Source organism: Chanodichthys erythropterus, chromosome 4 (genome assembly GCF_024489055.1).
Source record: "Chanodichthys erythropterus isolate Z2021 chromosome 4, ASM2448905v1, whole genome shotgun sequence".
Classification (NCBI taxonomy): Eukaryota; Metazoa; Chordata; class Actinopteri; order Cypriniformes; family Xenocyprididae; genus Chanodichthys; species Chanodichthys erythropterus.
The window spans coordinates 27,659,789-27,680,924 of NC_090224.1; the positions used below are offsets into that span (position 1 = coordinate 27,659,789).

Sequence of the window (21,136 nt, forward strand, 5' to 3'; positions counted from 1 at the left end):
CTGTTGGGAGAGCTCGGACACCTGTGTCACCAACTCCTGTACGGCGCGACCGGTAGATGAAATGCTCTCCTGCTGTTGATCCATCCGCGCAATGCTGTGGTTGATGAACTCCGTTAATGCTGCGGAACTTGCTGCATCCATAATGTTGGTCAGATCGTTCTGTCACGGGAAATAAGGATAGATGCAATAGCAAGTGGTAATATCTCATTTATTGAGCTTCACTCCAGAAAGTCAGAGAAACATGTAACACAAGCAGGAGAGCGGTGACACAGGGACTTTGATGAGCCGTGACGTGGAGATGATGAAAATCGAGCTGTAGTCCGGGTGAGAGGTGATCGTGTAGGAGTCCAGGTGATCTGTAGTCATGAACATCCAACGAGGAACACAAGACCGGGAACACTGATACGAAGAACTCCAACGAATGCACACACGAGGAACGAGGAACAAAACAGGGAACTCCAACAAACGATCTGACAAACATGAAACGAAAGACAAGGCATTAAATAGGCTGGCAGAGATTAGAAACAGCTGCCGCTGATCAAACAATCAGCGGCGACGCCCACATGAAACAATTAACGTGACAGCACAACGTAAACACAGACAACAGAGTGAGACAGCGGATCCACAACCGTGACATGTTAAGAGTCTCAAAAGCTTCCAAAACTAATATTAAAGTTTGATGAGTTGCCATAGCAACAGTGTTTGTGATATCACTATTCTATAGTAATATATATATATATATATATATATATATATGCATTATGTAATACATTGCCTTAATAAAAAAGGTCATGAACTTCAGCATTGTGTGATACCTGTGAAACAAACCTGGAAAGAGACGTGAGGCTTTGAGGAGATTCTTTGTGCATTCCAGTGAATTATTAATGGGATATATTGTAAATTATATAGAGAGAACAGACCACAAATGTACAGTATATGCTGTCCTTTTTCATACTATTACAGCAGTATGCAAAGAGACAAAATAAAATATTCTGGAGGATAGAAAGCAGCTGCTGAAAAGAGCTCTTGCCATAGATATTTTTGTTGACACATATTACAATACCAAGCGTTATGTCATTCTCATGATGTCTGAAAATAAAACATGAAAGAAATTGACAGCTGATTCAGTCAAGCTGACAGATAAGCTTTAATTATAGGGCAACCATATGATTTGAAACGACAAGTTTCGTTTTTTTTTAACGGAATTTCACCAAACTGGAAGTGGAACCCGTAATTTAAAACGCAGTAGGCTAATCAGGAATAAGGCTAGTCAATAATCCTCACACTTCATGTTTTTGACCTCCCTGAGCTATTGTTTGTGCCCCAATCTTATGCACCAAAAGCATGCTTTTGCAATGTGTTTTTATATGTCAAACTAATAATGTAATAATATGTTGTCAGTGGCCTACAAATGAACTGCCCTGATTAGCTGCTTCAGATGTGTTTGAGTAAGGGTTGGGAATAAACTCTTAAGCACAGTGAGTCTGCAATAAAAGGGTTAAATAACTGGCTGTAAAACTCTCTCTGTCTCTCACTTTCACTCACTCACACACACACACACATACACACACACACACACACACACACACACACACACACACAGAGGGAGGGGGGAGGGGGACTGAGACCCTACGTCTAAGAGAGCTTAAGAAAAATCCACATTTAAACCAAAATATCTGACTTCCTGTTCGTCAGAGCTAATGACTGTAAATGAGAAAGTTGTCCAGTTTAATGAGAACAATAAGTGTACAGAGTTTGGTGACTGTAGGTTAAACTAAACCCCCCACTTTTGTCAAAAGGTGGCGCTGCAGAGCCCCTGCTCCCCGCCCGTTTCTAAGGCTTTGTCCATATCTACTGTATGACAATAATGATATGTGTGTCGAGTTTCATGCAATTTGAAGCATGGTAACGGTTTCAAAAACGCCCAAGAATATTATAAAAGTTTGACGTGTTGCCAAGGCAACTATGTTTGAGATATCACAATTCTTTTCAAAGGTCTACATCTGCCATGTTTTGACATTATTGTGGTGAAGTTTGAAGCAAATCGGATAAAAATAAAATGGTTATCTCAAAGCATTTTGAAAGTGACACGCTTCCTGCTGCCAGTTGGTGGCAATATAACTTTGACTCACAATAGTCACATCCATGTGGTCGGACTATTACAACCAACACACTCGTGAAGTTTCATAAAGATCAATCAATGTATGCAGAAGTTATAACACATTTCCTGTTTCCCTTTTCTCGCCATAAATCCGTTGCCTCGCCACGGCCAAACCGTTCGAGATATCAAAAATCCGCTGGCAATTTTTAATCATCAATGTCTTGTCTTCATGCTAACTGAGTTTGGTGGTGATCGGATTAATCGTCTAGGAGAAGTATATCAAATTCCAGAGCATGCGTTTTTCAAACAACCCGTAATAACTGACTTCCTGTTGAGGTGGCGTTTGACTTAGAGTACGAAAGTTGTTCAGCCCGATGAGGTCTATATGTGTACCGAGTTTTATACTTGTATGTGCAAGCGTGTTTGATATATAGACCAAAATTTCAGACCTCATTCAAGGGGGCGATCTCGAGCCCCCCTGCCACGCCCGGGTACCAGCTTCTGTCCGGCTGTAATGGCCGTGGGTTCTGAACCGTGTGCAAAATTTCAAGAGTTTTTGAGCATGTCAAGGGCCCCAAAAACCCCAAAAACATAGAAAAAAAAAAATAATAATAAATATAGCTGCGAGCAGCGATGGCGGGCCCAAGCCCGGTGGCACCGCCACCCCGGTGGCTTCAGGGCAACTGTGCACAGCGGGCAATAGGCATTTAAAATGGTTAAACATCAAAGGACTATGTCAAATTCACTCCACATTTACTGCACTACAAGGTGCCGCTATATAGCCCCTCCTCCCTGCCCATTTTCAGAGGATAACATGTGCCAAGTTTTAACATTATTCTGATGAATTTTGAAGCAAATCAGGTAAAAATAAGAGGGTGATCTCAATGTATGCTGAAAGTGACACATTTTCTGCTTCCAGTTGGTGGCGCTATGACTTTGAATCACAATAGTCACATCCATGTGATCAGCCTTGTACAACGAAGACTAAGCCGAAGTTTCATCAAAATCAATTAATGTATGCAGAAGTTATAACACTTTGTTTCCTTTTCTTGCCATAAATTCGTTGCCTCGCCACGGCCAGACCGTTTGAGATATCCAAAATCCGTTTGCAATTAAACAACTTCAATGTGTTAGCAACAAGTTAAAAAAAGCTTGGTGTAAATTGGATAAACCCTGTAGGAGTAGTAGTATCAAATTCATAGCCTTTTTTTCAAAAAAATAACATTCAAACAAAAATAGCCGACTTCCTGTTGGTCGAAGCTAATGAATGTAAATTAGAAAATTGTCCGGCTTGATGAGAACAATATGTGTGCTGAGTTTTGTGTCTGTAGGAAAAACTATCCCCCCCACTTTTGTCAAAAGGTAGCGCTACTGAGCCCCTCCACCACGCCCATTTCTATGGCTTTGTCCATGTCTACTGGTTGACAATATTGATGTGTGTGTCGAGTTTCATGCAATTTGAAGGATGTTAAGAGCCTCAAAATCACTCAAGAATATTATTAAAGTTTGATGTGTTGCCATGGCAACAATATTTCAAATATCAAAAATCCTGTCACAGGTCTACAACTGCTGTGTATTGACATTACACTGATAAAGTCTGAAGCAAATCAGATGAAAAAAAGAGGGAGATCTCAAAGCATTTTAAAAGTGATACACTTCTTGCTGCCAGTTGGTGGTGCTATAACTTTGACTCACAATAGTTACATCCATGTGATCAGACTACTACAACCAACACACTCGTGAAGTTTCATAAAGATCAATCAATGTATGCAGAAGTTATAACACATTTCCTGTTTCCCTTTTCTCGCCATAAATTTGTTGCCTCGCCACGGCCAAACCGTTTGAGATATCCAAAATCCGTTTGCAATTAAACAACTTCAGTGTGTTAGCAACAAGTTAAAAAAAGCTTGGTGTAAATTGGATAAACCCTGTAGGAGTAGTAGTATAAAATTCATAGCCTGTTTTTTCAAAAAATGAACATTCAAACAAAAATAGCCGACTTCCTGTTGGTCGGAGCTAATGAATGTAAATTAGAAAATTGTCCGGCTTGATGAGAACAATATGTGTACCGAGTTTGGTGACTGTAGGAAAAACTAACCCCCCCACTTTTGACAAAAGGTGGCGCTACTGAGCCCCTTCACCACGCCCATTTCTATGACTTTGTCCATGTCTACTGGTTGACAATATTGATGTGTGTGTCGAGTTTCATGCAATTTGAAGCATGTTAAGAGCCTCAAAAACACTCAAGAATATTATTACAGTTTGACCTGTTGCCATGGCAACAATATTTCAAATATCAAAAATCCTGTCATAGGTCTACATCTGCTGTGTATTGACATTACACTGATGAAGTTTGAAGCAAATCAGGTAAAAATAAGAGGTTGATCTCAAAGCATTTCAAAAAGTGATACACTTCCTGCTGCCAGTTGGTGGCGCTATAACTTTGACTCACAATAGTCACATCCATGTGATCAGACTCCTATAACGAACACACTCGTGAAGTTTCATAAAGATCAATATATGTATTAAGACGTTATAACACATTTCCTGTTTCCTTTTTCTCGCCATAAATTTGTTGCCTCGCCACGGCCAAACCGTTCGAGATATCAAAAATCCCCTGGCAATTTTTAATCATCAGTGTCTTGACTTCATGCTGACCGAGTTTGGTGGCGATCGGATTAATCGTCTAGGAGGAGTATATCAAATTCCAGAGCATGCGTTTTTCAAACAACCCTTAATAGCTGACTTCCTGTTGGCGTGGCGTTTAACTTAGAGCACGAAAGTTGTTCGGCCCGATGAGGTCTATATGTGTACCGAGTTTCATACTAATACGTGCAAGCAGGTTTAATATATGGACCAAATTTTCAGACTTTTTTCAAGGGGGCGCTGTCGAGCCCCCCTGCCACGCCCGGGTACCAGCCTCTGCGGCGTCCTAATGGCCGCGGATTCCAATGTGTGTGCCAATTTTCAAGAGTTTTTGAGCATGTTAAGGCCCCCAAAAAGCCCCGGAAGACGAAAAAAAAAAAAAAAAAAAAGATAATAAATATAGCTGCGAGCAGCGATGGCGGGCCCAAGCCCGGTGGCACCGCCACCCCGGTGGCTTCAGGGCAACTGTGCACAGCGGGCAATAGGCACTTAAAACGGTTAAACATCAAAGGACTATGTCAAATTCACTCCACATTTACTGCACTACAAGGTGCCGCTATAGAGCCCCTCCTCCCTGCCCATTTTCAAAGGATTACATGTGCCAAGTTTTAACATTATTCTGATGAATTTTGAAGCAAATCAGGTAAAAATAAGAGGGTGATCTCAATGTATGCTGAAAGTGACACATTTTCTGCTTCCAGTTGGTGGCGCTATGACTTTGAATCACAATAGTCAAATCCATGTGATCAGCCTTGTACAACGAAGACTAAGCCAAAGTTTCATCAAAATCAATTAATGTATGCAGAAGTTATAACACTTTGTTTCCCTTTTCTTGCCATAAATTCGTTGCCTCGCCACGGCCAAACCGTTTGAGATATCCAAAATCCGTTTGCAATTAAACAACTTCAATGTGTTAGCAACAAGTTAAAAAAAGCTTGGTGTAAATTGGATAAACCCTGTAGTGTTACGGTACAGAGACACGGAGGCAGAGGTATAAACAATCCAGGTGAGTTTATTAGTTATAAGCAGAGCACTGAGTTATGGTAAGCAGATAAAGAGTACTGGAGAGATGAAGGGAATATAATACTGTCCTGATAATGTCTTGCAGATGCAGATGAAGAGATGGGATGGTTGAAGCTGGCGGAGACACTCACACACACAGGCAGGTAAGCACGCAAGGAGGACGGGAGACGAAGGAGATGGAGGAGACGACTGGAGCAGGTAAGTTTGACGTTTGGAGTCCTTAAGGTTAGCATACATGGGTAGTAGTGCAAACGAGACCGGACAGTGAGTGTGTGTGTGTGGAGAGTCTTTGTAGTGGTGTTGATTGTAGTGCTGATGAGTGGCAGGTGGCGGTGATTAGTACTCCGGTGATTGGGTCCGTGGGTATGGAAGTGAGGTGGAACCTGACGTGTCTGTTACAGTACCCCCCCTCCCATGGCCCGCTCCTGAGGGCCGCGGACCCCGACGTCGTGGTGGTCTTCCTCTCGGGCGTGGGGCAGGTCTGTCAGGGTGATTGGCATGGAAGTTCTGTAATAGGATAGGATCAAGGATATCATTCTTGGGGACCCATGAGCGTTCCTCGGGACCATAGCCTTCCCAGTCGACGAGGTATTCCAGCTGACCACCACGGCGCCGGGAATCCAGGATTTCGTGAACCACGTAGGCTGTGCCGTCCTCCAGGATGAGTGGAAGGGGGGGCTCGGCGGCTGCCACGTCAGGTTCTGTGGAGGGAACAACAGAAGGGTGGTGAGGCTTAAGCAGTGATACGTGGAATGTGGGATGGATTCTACTGTACTGTGCTGGGAGTTGAAGACGGTAGGTGACGGGGTTGATCTGCCGGATGATGGAGAACGGGCCAATGAAGCGGGGACTCAGCTTCTTGCAGGGCAGACGCATCCTGATGTCCCTGGTGGACAGCCAGACCTTCTGCCCCGGTTGGTAGACAGGAGCTTCGGAGCGCCGAAGGTCGGCTGTCATCTTGCGTCTGCGCAGGGCTCTCTGCAGTTGGTGATGAGCTGAGTCCCAAACCCTCTCGCTCTCCCGGAACCAGTAGTCGACTGCGGGGACGTTGGAAGGTTCCCCATCCCAGGGGAACAGTGGGGGTTGGTAGCCGAGTACGCACTGGAAGGGTGTCAGTCCAGTTGTGGCTTGGCGGAGGGAGTTCTGTGCGTACTCGGCCCAACCCAGGTACTGGTTCCAGGAGTTCTGGTGGCTGTGACAGAAGGTACGCAGGAAGCGGCCTATCTCCTGGATCTTGCGTTCCGTCTGCCCGTTCGACTGAGGATGGTATCCAGATGACAGGCTGACGGTCACACCCAGGAGGGAGAAGAAGGCTTTCCAGACGTGGGAGACGAACTGGGGTCCTCTGTCGGAGACTATATCTTCAGGTATTCCATAATGACGAAAAACATGATTAAACATCAACTCAGCAGTTGCCATGGTGGTAGGTAGACCCTCCAGGGGTATCAGGCGGCAGGACTTTGAGAAGCGGTCTACCACCACCAGGATGCAGGTGTTACCGTCAGACTCAGGGAGATCTGTGACGAAGTCCACTCCCAGGTGTGACCAGGGTCTCTCAGGAACGGGCAGAGGTAGGAGCTTGCCGGTGGGAAGATGGCGTGGGCTCTTAGAGATGGCGCACTCCCTGCAGCCCTGCACGTACCTTCTGACATCGTTGGCCATGTTGGGCCACCAGAAGCGTTGTTTGAGCAACGAGAGGGTCTCATTGACCCCCGGGTGACCAGTGCCAAGTGATGAGTGGGTATTGTGCAGAAGTGGAGTACGACGTGCCCGTGTGACGTATTGCAAGCCTTGGGGGCAACCCGGCGGAGTGCGTGTGGAGGCATTGGAGGAGGGTATGGTTTCTTCGGACCACTGGATGGGATTCACGAAGATGGACTCCGGCAGGATTGTTTCAGGGTCTTCAGGCTTTTCCTCCGGGGAATGGAGGCGAGACAGAGCGTCAGCTTTGGTATTTTTAGAACCAGGGCGGTAGGAGATAGAGAAATTGAACCTTGAGAAAAACATGGCCCAGCGAGCTTGGCGAGGGTTGAGTCTTTTGGCAGCTTTTAGATATTCAAGGTTTTTATGATCAGTGAGAACTTGGAATGGATGAGTAGCCCCCTCCAACCAATGCCTCCACTCCTCGAGGGCAAGCTTGACGGCCAGGAGTTCGCGGTCACCGATGTCGTAATTGACCTCCGCCGGGTTGAGCTTGCGGGAGAAGAAGGCGCATGGATGGAGTCTACTTGGTGTCCCCTGCTGCTGTGATAGAACCGCTCCAACTCCGGTGGTGGAGGCGTCCACTTCCACGATGAATGGGAGCTCTGGATTAGGGTGGACGAGGAGGGGAGCGGTGGTGAAGGCTCTTTTAAGGGTCTCGAAGGCGTTGGTGGCTTGTTGGGACCAGGACAGAGACTTGGGCTGGTTACGGAGTAGGTTGGTTAATGGACTGACGATGGTGCTGTAGTTCTTGATAAACCGGCGGTAGAAGTTGGAGAAACCTAGGAAGCGTTGGAGTTCTTTGATTGAAGATGGAGTGGGCCAGGACTGAATGGCGGAGACCTTCCCCTCGTCCATCCAGATGCCACTGTGATCTATTACGTACCCAGGGAATTGGACAGAGGGCTGGTGAAAGGAGCACTTTTCAGCTTTGAGGAAGAGGTGGAATTGCCGTAGGCGTTGGAGGACCTCCGCAACGTGGTGGCGATGTTCGGCCAAGCTCCGGGAGTAGATGAGGATGTCGTCAATATACACCAGAACGAACTTGTGGAGAAACTCCCGGAGCACCTCGTGTATGAAATCCTGGAATACGGAGGGGGCGTTGACCAGGCCATACGGCATAACGAGATACTCATAGTGTCCGTTGGGCGTGACAAAGGCGGTCTTCCACTCGTCCCCCTCGCGTATCCGGATGAGGTTGTACGCGCTGCGGAGGTCCAGCTTAGTGAACACAGTGGCACCACGGAGATGTTCCAGGGCCGCTGGGACGAGGGGAAGCGGATAGCGGAATTTAATGGTGATTTTGTTGAGGGCACGGTAATCAATGCAGGGCCGCAAGCCTCCGTCCTTCTTCGCCACAAAAAAGAAGCTTGAAGCAGCAGGGGAAGTAGACGGGCGGATGTAACCTTGGTTGAGGGCCTCTTTGATGTATTCCTCCATGGCCTTCTCGTCCGGTATTGACAGGGGGTAAATGCGTCCCCTGGGCACTGGTTCACCCGGTAGCAGATCGATGGCACAGTCCCATGGCCGGTGTGGAGGAAGCTTGGAGGCACGTTGCGGGCAGAAAACGTCACTGAAGGGGGCGTAGTCCGGGGGAACATCCACGGAGCGTTTTTCGACAGGGCTTTCGATAGAGGTTGCATTCATGGAGAGAGACTTGGAGAATGGAGACTTTGGAACAGGAAGCTCTGGGAAGCAATCTGGAAAGCAGTGGTCGCCCCACTTCAGGACTTCGCCCGTGCGCCAAGAGATGTTGGGGCTATGTTGTTCGAGCCATGGGCGCCCTAGAACCACGTCAGCGGTGGACTCCTCCAGAACCAGCAGATGAATCTTTTCTGAGTGTAGAACACCCACGCTGAGTTGAAGTGGTCCCACACAATGACGGATGTGCTTACGGCTCAGGGGTTTGCCCGTGATGGAGTGGATTTGATAGTTAACCGGAGACGGGGAGATCTTGAGCTTGAGTTGTCGACAGAGGGCGCCGGAGATGAAATTTCCTGCAGACCCTGAGTCGAGGAGCGCCACCACTGGAACAGAGGTATTTGCAGCAGTAAGGATTACAACAGTTGTGAGTGGTTTCATTTTATGAATGGAAGGAAAAATCGCACTCACCACGGGCCGAGGAGGACGGGTTGGGCATGTGGAGAGAACATGCCCCGGAGATCCACAATATAGACATAAGTTAAGAGTTAATCTTCTTTGTCTTTCATTGGAAGTTAGACGGGAATGGTCGATTAACATTGGTTCGGTGGCTGGTTCTGGGGAGCTGACGGGTTCAGACCGGCGGAGGAGGTTGGTGGCAGGTGACTGGCCCTGGTGCTCGAGGAGACACGACTGCATACGAGAACCTACGCGGATGGCGAGTTGGATGAAGCGTTCAAGTCCCATTGAGTCCTCGTATGCAGCGAGATGCAGCCGCACGTTGGGTTCCAATCCTTGACGGAAAGAAGTGATGAGGGCTTGTTCATTCCATCCACTGGTGGCGGCTAGCGTTCGGAACTGCAAGGCATAATCATTCACAGAGAGATTTCTTTGCTTTAGATTGTAGAGTTTCTCACCAGTGGAAGAATCCTTCAGAGGCTTCCCGAAGACCTCACGGAAGTGAGAGACGAACGCCGAATATGATTGTACAACAGGGCCTTTCTGAGTCCACAGGGAATCTGCCCATTGCAGGGCCTTACCTTGCAGTTGCGAAATGATGAACGCAATTTTTGCTGTGTCGGAAGTGTAGAGGTGCGGCTGCATCTCCAGGACCAGTTCACATTGGAGAAGGAATCCGCTGCATTCCTCCGCCGATCCTGAGTAGGGCGCCGGTTTGGCCATGGGACTGGCGGTGAATGCTGGAGAAGGAGCGGTGACAGAAGGTGCGGAAGCTGTAGTGGTGGATATGGATGGTGAGGATGGCTGTGGTGTGAGTGCTCGGCGCAGTGCGTCCACGAGCTCTTGAAATGGGTCGTTGGTGCTCATGCTGTGAAGTTGTTATGGTCCGGTCTTCTGTTACGGTACAGAGACACGGAGGCAGAGGTATAAACAATCCAGGTGAGTTTATTAGTTATAAGCAGAGCACTGAGTTATGGTAAGCAGATAAAGAGTACTGGAGAGATGAAGGGAATATAATACTGTCCTGATAATGTCTTGCAGATGCAGATGAAGAGATGGGATGGTTGAAGCTGGCGGAGACACTCACACACACAGGCAGGTAAGCACACAAGGAGGACGGGAGACGAAGGAGATGGAGGAGACGACTGGAGCAGGTAAGTTTGGCGTTTGGAGTCCTTAAGGTTAGCATACATGGGTAGTAGTGCAAACGAGACCGGACAGTGAGTGTGTGTGTGTGGAGAGTCTTTGTAGTGGTGTTGATTGTAGTGCTGATGAGTGGCAGGTGGCGGTGATTAGTACTCCGGTGATTGGGTCCGTGGGTATGGAAGTGAGGTGGAACCTGACGTGTCTGTTACATGTAGGAGTAGTAGTATAAAATTCATAGCCTGTTTTTTCAAAAAATTAACATTCAAACAAAAATAGCCGACTTCCTGTTGGTCGGAGCTAATGAATGTAAATTAGAAAATTGTCCGGCTTGATGAGATCAATATATGTACCGAGTTTGGTGACTGTAGGAAAAACTAACCCCCCCACTTTTGTCAAAAGGTGGCGCTACTGAGCCCCTCCACCACGCCCATTTCTATGGCTTTGTCCATGTCTACTGGTTGACAATATTGATGTGTGTGTCGAGTTTCATGCAAATTGAAGCATGTTAAGAGACTCAAAAACACTCAAGAATATTATTAAAGTTTGACCTGTCGCCATGGCAACGATATTTCAAATATCAAAAATCCTGTCATAGGTCTACATCTGCTGTGTATTGACATTACACTGATGAAGTTTGAAGCAAATCAGGTAAAAATAAGAGGGTGATCTCAAAGCATTTTAAAAGTGATACACTTCTTGCTGCCATTTGGTGGCGCTATAACTTTGACTCACAATAGTTACATCCATGTGATCAGACTACTACAACCAACACACTCCTGAAGTTTCATAAACATCAATCAATGTATGCAGAAGTTATAACACATTTCCTGTTTCTCTTTTCTCGCCATAAATTTGTTGCCTCGCCACGGCCAAACCGTTTGAGATATCCAAAATCCGTTTGCAATTAAACAACTTCAATGTGTTCGCAACAAGTTAAAAAAAGCTTGGTGTAAATTGGATAAACCCTGTAGGAGTAGTAGTATAAAATTCATAGCCTGTTTTTTCAAAAAATTAACATTCAAACCAAAATAGCTGACTTCCTGTTGGTCGGAGCTAATGAATGTAAATTAGAAAATTGTCCGGCTTGATGAGAACAATATGTGTACCGAGTTTGGTGACTGTAGGAAAAACTAACCCCCACTTTTGTCAAAAGGTGGCGCTACTGAGCCCCTCCACCACGCCCATTTCTATGGCTTTGTCCATGTCTACTGGTTGACAATATTGATGTGTGTGTCGAGTTTCATGCAATTTGAAGCATGTTAAGAGCCTCAAAAACACTCAAGAATATTATTACAGTTTGACCTGTTGCCATGGCAACAATATTTCAAATATCAAAAATCCTGTCATAGGTCTACATCTGCTGTGTATTGACATTACACTGATGAAGTTTGAAGCAAATCAGGTAAAAATAAGAGGGTGATCTCAAAACATTTCAAAAAGTGATACACTTCCTGCTGCCATTTGGTGGCACTATAACTTTGACTCACAATAGTCACATCCATGTGATCAGACTCCTATAACGAACACACTCGTGAAGTTTCATAAAGATCAATATATGTATTAAGACGTTATAACACATTTCCTGTTTCCTTTTTCTCGCCATAAATTCGTTGCCTCGCCACGGCCAAACCGTTCGAGATATCAAAAATCCCCTGGCAATTTTTAATCATCAGTGTCTTGACTTCATGCTGACCGAGTTTGGTGGCGATTGGATTAATCGTCTAGGAGGAGTATATCAAATTCCAGAGCATGCGTTTTTCAAACAACCCTTAATAGCTGACTTCCTGTTGGCGTGGCGATTAACTTGGAGCGCGAAAGTTGTTCGGCCCGATGAGGTCTATATGTGTACCGAGTTTCATACTAATACGTGCAAGCATGTTTAATATATGGACCAAATTTTCAGACTTTTTTCAAGGGGGCGCTGTCGAGCCCGGGTACCTAATGGCCACGGATTCCAATGTGTGTGCCAATTTTCAAGAGTTTTTGAGCATGTTAAGGCCCCCAAAAAGCCCCGGAAGACGGAAAAAAATAAAATAAAAAATAAATAAAAAATAATAATAATCCTTAGAAGAACAAGAGGGCCCTGCGCGAATTTTCGCTTGGGCCCTAATAATAATCCTTAGAAGAACAAGAGGGCCCTGCGCGAATTTTCGCTTGGGCCCTAATAATCCTTAGAAGAACAAGAGGGCCCTGCGCGAATTTTCGCTTGGGCCCTAATAATTCTAAAGAAAACAAAAGGGCCTTCAGCCCCTTGGGCTTTGGCCCTAAAAATAATAAACGGAGCAATTCCAATAGGGTCCTCACACCATCGTTGTTCGGGCCCTAATAATAATAATAATCCTAAAGAAAACAATAGGGCCTTCAGCCCCTTGGGCTTTGGCCCTAATAATAATCCTTAAGAAAACAAAAGGGCCTTCAGCCCCGTGGGCTTTGGCCCTAATAATAATAATCCTAAAGAAAACAATAGGGCCTTCAGCCCCTTGGGCTTTGGCCCTAATAATAATAATCCTAAAGAAAACAAAAGGGCCTTCAGCCCCTTGGGCTTTGACAACAATAGGGCCTTCAGCCCCTTACGGGCTTTGGCCCTAATAATCCTTAGGGGATCAAGAGGGCCCTGCGTGAATTTTCGCTTGGGCCCTAATAATCCTTAGAAGAACAAGAGGGCCCTTCGCGCTTAATTCACTTGGGCCCTAAAAAGGGCCTTCAGCCCCTTACAGGGCTTTGGCCCTAGTAATAATCCTAAAGAAAACAAAAGGGCCTTCAGCCCCTTACAGGGCTTTGGCCCCTAATAATAATCCTAAAGAAAACAAAAGGGCCTTCAGCCCCTTACAGGGCTTTGGCCCTAATAATCCTAAAGAAAACAATAGGGCCTTCAGCCCCTTGGGCTTTGGCCCTAATAATCCTAAAGAAAACAATAGGGCCTTCAGCCCCTTGGGCTTTGGCCCTAATAATAATCCTAGAGAAAACAATAGGGCCTTCAGCCCCTTGGGCTTTGGCCCTAATAAATATAGCTGCGAGCAGCGATGGCGGGCCCAAGCCCGTTGGCACCGCCACCCCGATGGCTTCAGGGCAACTGTGCACGGCAGGCAATAGGCAGTTAAAACGGTTAAACATCGAAGGACTATGTCAAATTCACTCTACATTTACTGCACTATAAGGTGGTGCTATTAAGCCCCTCCTTCCTGCCTGTTTCTAAGGCTTTGCCCATGTCTACTGGCTAAGAATCCTGATGTGTGTATTGAGTTCCAAACAATTTGAAGCATGCTAAGAGTCACAAAAGCATCCAAAATGAATATTAAAGTTTGATGCGTTGCCAAGGTAATTGTGTTTGAGATATCACAATTCTTTTCAAAGGTCTACATCGGCCATGTTTTGACATTACACAAAAGAAGTTTGAAGAAAATCTGGTAAAAATAAGATGTTGATCTCAAAAGCATGCTGAAAGTGACACATTTTCTGCTTCCAGTTGGTGGCGCTATGACTTTGAATCACAATAGTCACATCCATGTGGTCAGCCTTGTACAACGAAGACTAAGCCGAAGTTTCATCAAAATCAATTAAAGTCCGCGTGAACCGGAAGTTGCAAACGACTTTTCTCCAGTGCTGTGACGTATTTCCAAGTGAAACGGAATATTGAATAGAGGGCAGAGTTTTATTTTAGCGCTCCTCCTCTCCATCTCTCACTTATAGCAGACTAACGGTCGGAGGGGAGTGGTTTAAGTGTTTACAACCCAAGCCGTCAAACTGATGTCATTAGAGAAGGGGCACCGTTGCAGAAGGGAGGGGAATTTTCAGATTTTGATTAAATATTACGAAGCCAAACAATTTTTTTGTGTGGATTGACTTTCACGGATGAATTGCTCACCACAAAACTAGCAATTTGAGCTAACAAAATAAATAAGGTCAATTTTGATTTCATGTGTACTTTAATGTATGCAGAAGTTATAACACTTTGTTTCCCTTTTCTTGTCATAAATTCGTTGCCTCGGCACGGCCAAACCGTTTGAGATATCCAAAATCTGTTTACAATTACACAACTTCAATGTGTTAGCAACAAGTTAAAAAAAGCTTGGTGTAAATTGGATAAACCCTGTAGGAGTAGTAGTATAAAATTCATAGCCTGTTTTTTCAAAAAAATTTACATTCAAACAAAAATAGCCAACTTCCTGTTGGTCGGAGCTAATGAATGTAAATTAGAAAATTGTCCGGCTTGATGAGAACAATATGTGTACCGAGTTTGGTGACTGTAGGAAAAACTAACCCCCCCACTTTTGTCAAAAGGTGGCGCTACTGAGCCCCTCCACCACGCCCATTTCTATGGCTTTGTCCATGTCTACTGGTTGACAATATTGATGTGTGTGTCGAGTTTCATGCAATTTGAAGCATGTTAAGAGCCTCAAAAACACTCAAGAATATTATTACAGTTTGACCTGTTGCCATGGCAACAATATTTCAAATATCAAAAATCCTGTCATAGGTCTACATCTGCTGTGTATTGACATTACACTGATGAGGTTTGAAGCAACTACTACAACCAACACACTCGTGAAGTTTCATAAAGATCAATATATGTATGTAGACGTTATAACACATTTCCTGTTTCCTTTTTCTTGCCATAAATTTGTTGCCTCGCCACGGCCAAACCGTTCGAGATATCAAAAATCCCCTGGCAATTTTTAATCATCAGTGTCTTGACTTCATGCTGACTGAGTTTGGTGGCGATCGGATTAATCGCCTAGGAGGAGTATATCAAATTCCAGAGCATGCGTTTTTCAAACAACCCTTGATAGCTGACTTCCTGTTGGTGTGGCGTTTAACTTACAGTACGAAAGTTGTTCGGCCCGATGAGGTCTATATGTGTACCGAGTTTCATACTAATACATGCAAGTGTGTTCAATATATGGACCAAATTTTCAGAATTTGTTCAAGGGGGCGCTGTCGAGCCCCCCTGCCACGCCCAGGTACCAGCCTCTGCAGCGTCCTAATGGCCGCGGATTCCAATGTGTGTGCCAATTTTCAAGAGTTTTTGAGCATGTTAAGGCCCCCAAAAAGCCCCAGAAGACGGAAAAAAAAAAAAAAAAAAAAAATATATATATATATATATATATATATATATATATATATATATATAATCCTTAGGGGATCAAGAGGGAATTTTTGCTTGGGCCCTAATAATAATAATAATCCTTAGAAGATCAAGAGGGACCTTCGCCATTTCATTGGCTTGGGCCCTAATAATAATAATCCTAAAGAAAAGAAAAGGGCCTTCAGCCCCTTACAGGGCTTTGGCCCTAATTAAAGCTGCAAGCAGCGATGAAAGGGCCCTCGCACCCGGGCTCACTGCCACCCGTTGGCCTCAGGAAAACAGCGAACAGTGGGCAACATGCATGTAAGCGAGTAATTACAGGAGAATTATGGCAAAATCATGTAAAAGTGCCACACTTCCTGCTGCTAACAGGTGGCGCTATAGCTAACTGAATATTGTCATATAGATGTCTTTAGGCCAGGACTTTTATCACTCATGTAAAGTTTGGGGCAGATCAGACATAGTATGCCTGAGTTATAACAGCTTCCTCTTTCATGGCGAAACATCAGACTTTGTCAGTCCGCCACGGACACGCCCTTCAATGAAAACTCAAGATCTTTGCTATTTATCATCGACTGACTGATATCGACTGATTAGACTGACCAAAAATGACATTGATCTGATTAAATCTCTAGGAGGAGTTGATCAAAGTGTAAAACATGTCATTTCCTGTTGCCTACAGGTGGCGCTATGACTGTAACTGAATATTGTTATGAAGATGTCTTCAGGCCAGGACTCTAATAAAACATGAGAAGTTTGGGGCAGATCGGACATTGTTTGTCTGAATTACAACAACTTCCTGTTTCATGGCGAAAACATCAAACTTTGTCAGGGCGCCACAGACAAACGGATTAATTGCCTAGGAGGAGTATATCAAATTCCAGAGTATGCATTTTTCAAACAACCCATAATAGCTGACTTCCAGGTGACATATAACTTTGAGTACGAAAGTTGTTTGGCCCGATGAGGTCTATATGTGTACTGAGTTTTATACTAGTATGTGCAAGCATGTTTGATACATAGACCATGTTTTCCATCTACACGGCCATAAAATGTGTCAAGTGAGCTGTTAATGTCCTGTGCAGATGCTACAATAGCAATGCAGGTTGTATCTTTATATATACATTCATGGAACCATACGATTGACTTATTTTACTTATAAATCAGTGTATAATGGATTGTGACCATGTGCATTGAAAAGGAAAGTAATTATAAAAATGATAAAAATGCATCTATAACTGTTCTTATAATGCTGTATAGGTCTTAATAAGTCTTTATAAATATGTTTGTAAAATAGTAATACTTGCTTATAACTAAGTATAAATGGAGCTACAATTTATTATAAGCACGGTCTTCATAGAAAGTGTTACCAAAACGTTCATAAAATATTAGTTTATCACTTATTATTCATTTATGAATGTATAGTCAATTTTGTAAATTAATTATTTATTCATCAATAACTAATAATTTATAACTGACTTATAACTGAGCGTTATTATAAAGTGTTACCGTGTGGGGGTAATTTACCTCCATTTTAGTGGTCTTTAACATGATATAAGTAATTTGTAACCAAAATTTTTTACCTCAATATAAGTAACCCTGTAAGAAATGACATCACAATATAATTTTACCTGAAATCAGAGACATTACTAAAGCTGGGCACACATTTAATGACTAGCTAAAACATTCTAAGACTGTGCTCAACACACAGCGATTGTTTCCTGCGACTGAAGCAGATTTAAATACTTATACATGGAATTTGAACACAGACTGTAATCGCAGGCTGAACGCAACTGGCTCTGACTGGACGCATTTGAGTGCAATCAGTCATAAGTATCAATTCACATTCATAATCGGCCGTACAATCGTTAAGTGTGTGCGCAGCTTAACTTGTATTACTTGTGAAAGGTCAGGCGTGTGCCAGAGCATCAGACTTTTCAGATTTTTTCAGTCTTTTTATCTGTGACAACCAATCATATTTTATAATACTTTTTTTTTTCTAAAGTAACACAAATCTTTTTTTTTTTTTACTTAATTGTCATCTGCACATAATTTTATTATGTCATAATATATTGAAGTTGTAAAGTGTTAACTTAATCCATTTGTGGTTAGACAACAAATTATTACTGTTGCATTGACTGAATCTGGGCAGTGGATGGGGCTGGATCAGGATAGTAAATGTTGAAATTAATTGCTATTTAATGTGTTTGTTTGTTTTTGTTGTTTTTTAGGGAAATACTTGTTCAGTTAAGTTTCACATTTAAAAGAGTTTCTGTAATGTTGATTTTTGAGGTTACCATTGCTCAAGAGTAGAGCTTGTGGTTAGGCTGTGGGTGGCTACATGTTACAAAAATTCTCACTGAGTACTAATGTGTTTTTATGGCCTATACCTATTGTTCTCCGTGAATTTCTCTTTGCCATATCTATGACATATTAACACATTGTCATGATCATTAGTTGGAGTGCCCTCTAGTGGCAGACAAGGGCACTCCCAGTAATGATCATGACACACATATTGGACCCACGATTCATTATATTATAAATCTACGCAGCTGTAATATGTTTCATAAAACTTTGACAAACCCTTTCATTTCACTCCCTCATTTAAGACAACTGCTTGGTATACACATGCTTGTGTCAACAGCTCATCGGTTCTTCGAGTCCAAACTGTTTCCTCAGTTCAGAGTTCTGGTGACTGTTGTAACCATTAACCGAGTCTTGACTTGAGAGAGAACTACTATCCGTGTACTTCTGTAAACACGTGAACTACTGCCATTTGATCACAGTTATAAAAGCCCTAAAACATGCTCTATATGGTAAAGCACTAAGACATTATACACAGTATGACTTTCTGTAAAGCTGCTTTGAAACAGTGTGTATTGTAAAATTCTCTATACAAATAAATTTGACTTGACTTGACAGTAGACCCACCTGGCATCACAGTTACATAAATATAATTTAATATAATGTGTAACAATTATATTAAACTTTTATTTAAGTAATTTTATTCCCTTAATTATTTCCTTAAAAAATACTTAATTATCACTGAACACATTCAGTTCGATGTATGTTTGTTAAAAAAAAAATCACATCTCATTTGTTTTAAGTAAATTACATTTTAATTTAATTTCAATGAATGACTGAAGCTATGTAACAGTTGCATAAAATTGAATTTTACTTGTTTTTTGTTGTTGTTTTTGAGTGTCTGATTAAATACATCCATCTGGTATTATCTTGTCCATCAAAGAAGGTTTTGGTGACATGTCTTGCCTCTGTACCTATTCTTTGTTGGGGTTTTCTCTTACTGTACCAGAAAATGTGCTTTCAATTACCATATGTGGCTGAGTAACCTGAACATGAGCAAATGAGGTCAAAGAACTGTTATTCCCATCATCTGCAAAAATATTGTGAAATTCTATTACATTTAAGCATAATGTCCAACCAAGGTAAAAAGGTATTGTAAATACTCATATTTCTTTCAGTCATGTGGAAGAAGACATTACACACTGCACTTCAAGAAGTACATTTTCAATTCATGAAATCAATCAATATCTCTCTCTCTCTCTCTCTCTCCCTCTCTCTTCAGAGAAATAAGGAACACAAGGAATCTGACATTCATCCATCCAGAGGCTTTAAAGAATCTGCTTAATTTACAGTATTTGTGAGCAAAAGACTGTCCACATAATGTCATTTGTTTTGCCTGCACATCATGTTTTGATTTTCTTGTTTTAAATATCTTAGTGAGGTTTATGCATAAATCAAGAAAATAACTTGCCCAAAAAATGCAAATAATAAAATTATTTTTCTGAAATGTATTTTTATCATTCACAGTTTGGCTTTTCACATACACTATATTGCCAAATGTATTGGGACACCCCTCCAAATCATTGAATCCAGGTGTTCCAATCACTTCCATGGCCACAGGTGTATAAAATCAAGCACCTAGGCATTAAGACTGCTTCTACAAACATTTGTAAAGGAATGGATCGCTATCAGGAGCTCAGTGAATTCAGTCGTAGTACTGTGATAGGTTGATAGATAGTAGTGAGGTTGAAATTTCCTCACTACTAAATATTCCACGGTCAACTGTTAGTGGTATCATAACAAAGTGGAAGCAATTGGGAACAACAGCAACTCAGCCACGAAGTGGTAGGCCACATAAAATCGCAGAGCGGGGTCAGCGCATGCTGAGGCACATAGTGCGCAGAAGTCACCAACTTAATAGCTACAGACCTCCAAACTTCGTGTTGCCATCAGATTAGCTCAAACAGTGCATAGAGAGCTTCATGGAATGGGTTTCCATGGCCAAGCAGCTGCATCCAAGCCTTACATCACCAAGTGCAATGCAAAGCGTTGGATGCAGTGGCGTAAAGCACGCTGCCACTGGACTTTAGAGCGGTGGAGACGTGTTCTCTGGAGTGACGAATCACACTTCTCTGTCTGGCAATGCGATGGACGAATCTGGGTTTGGAGGTTGCCAGGAGAACAGTACTTGCCTGACTGCATTGTGCCAAGTGTAAAGTTTAGTGGAGGGGGATTATGGTGTGGGGTTGTTTTTCAGGGGTTGGGCTTGGCCCCTTAGTTCCAGTGAAATGAACTCTTAATGCTTCAGCATACCAAGGCATTTTGGACAATTTCATGCTCCTGAATTTGTGAAAACAGTTTTAGGATGGCCCCTTCCTGTTCCAAAATGACTGCGCACCAGTGCACAAAGCAAGATCCATAAAGACATGGATAAGCGATTTTGGTGTGGAGGAGCTTGACTGGTCTGCACAGCACAGAGTCCTGACCTCAACAAAACTGCCTGACCTCACAAATGCGCTTCTAGAAGAATGGTCAAAAATTCCCATAAACACACTCCTAAACCTTGTGGTAAGCCTTCCCATAAGAGTTGAGGCTGTTATAGCTGCAAAGGGTGGGCCAACTCTATATTAAACCCTACGGATTAAGAATGGGATGTCATTAAAGTTCATGTGCACGTAAAGGCAGGTGTCCCAAAACTTTTGGCAATACAGTGTAATTCTATCTTGTCTTTAAGGACAAAATTATTTTTCATATTATTATTTGTGTTATGAGTATGTCCATATCTACAATCTCCAAATTTTCTGTGCTGATTTTGGGTGAAAATCCATGGGATCATGTGGAATGCTTTAAACAAGCTATAACAGAGTTGAGAGTACCACACTCTTATTGGTAGCTGAAAGCATTGTCAGTTTAACTACATTATTTAATAAACAATAAACAGTAAATTAATAAGGCAACTACCAATGAGAGTAAGTGGAGCTCATGTGATCCGTCTACTCTGACATTAGTGTCTGCAACACAGAAATGTT

General features: G+C 43.2%; 1 protein-coding gene across 1 annotated transcript in view; it reads left to right on the plus strand.

Moving 5' to 3' along the window:
- tshr (thyroid stimulating hormone receptor) overlaps positions 1-21,136 on the plus strand; it is a 238,601-nt gene that overhangs the window by 199,215 nt on the left and 18,250 nt on the right. Inside the window, exon 4 of the mRNA XM_067384659.1 lies at positions 19,390-19,464. Within this exon, the coding sequence (XP_067240760.1) occupies positions 19,390-19,464 (75 nt within the window). The remainder of the gene's footprint in view (positions 1-19,389; positions 19,465-21,136) is intronic.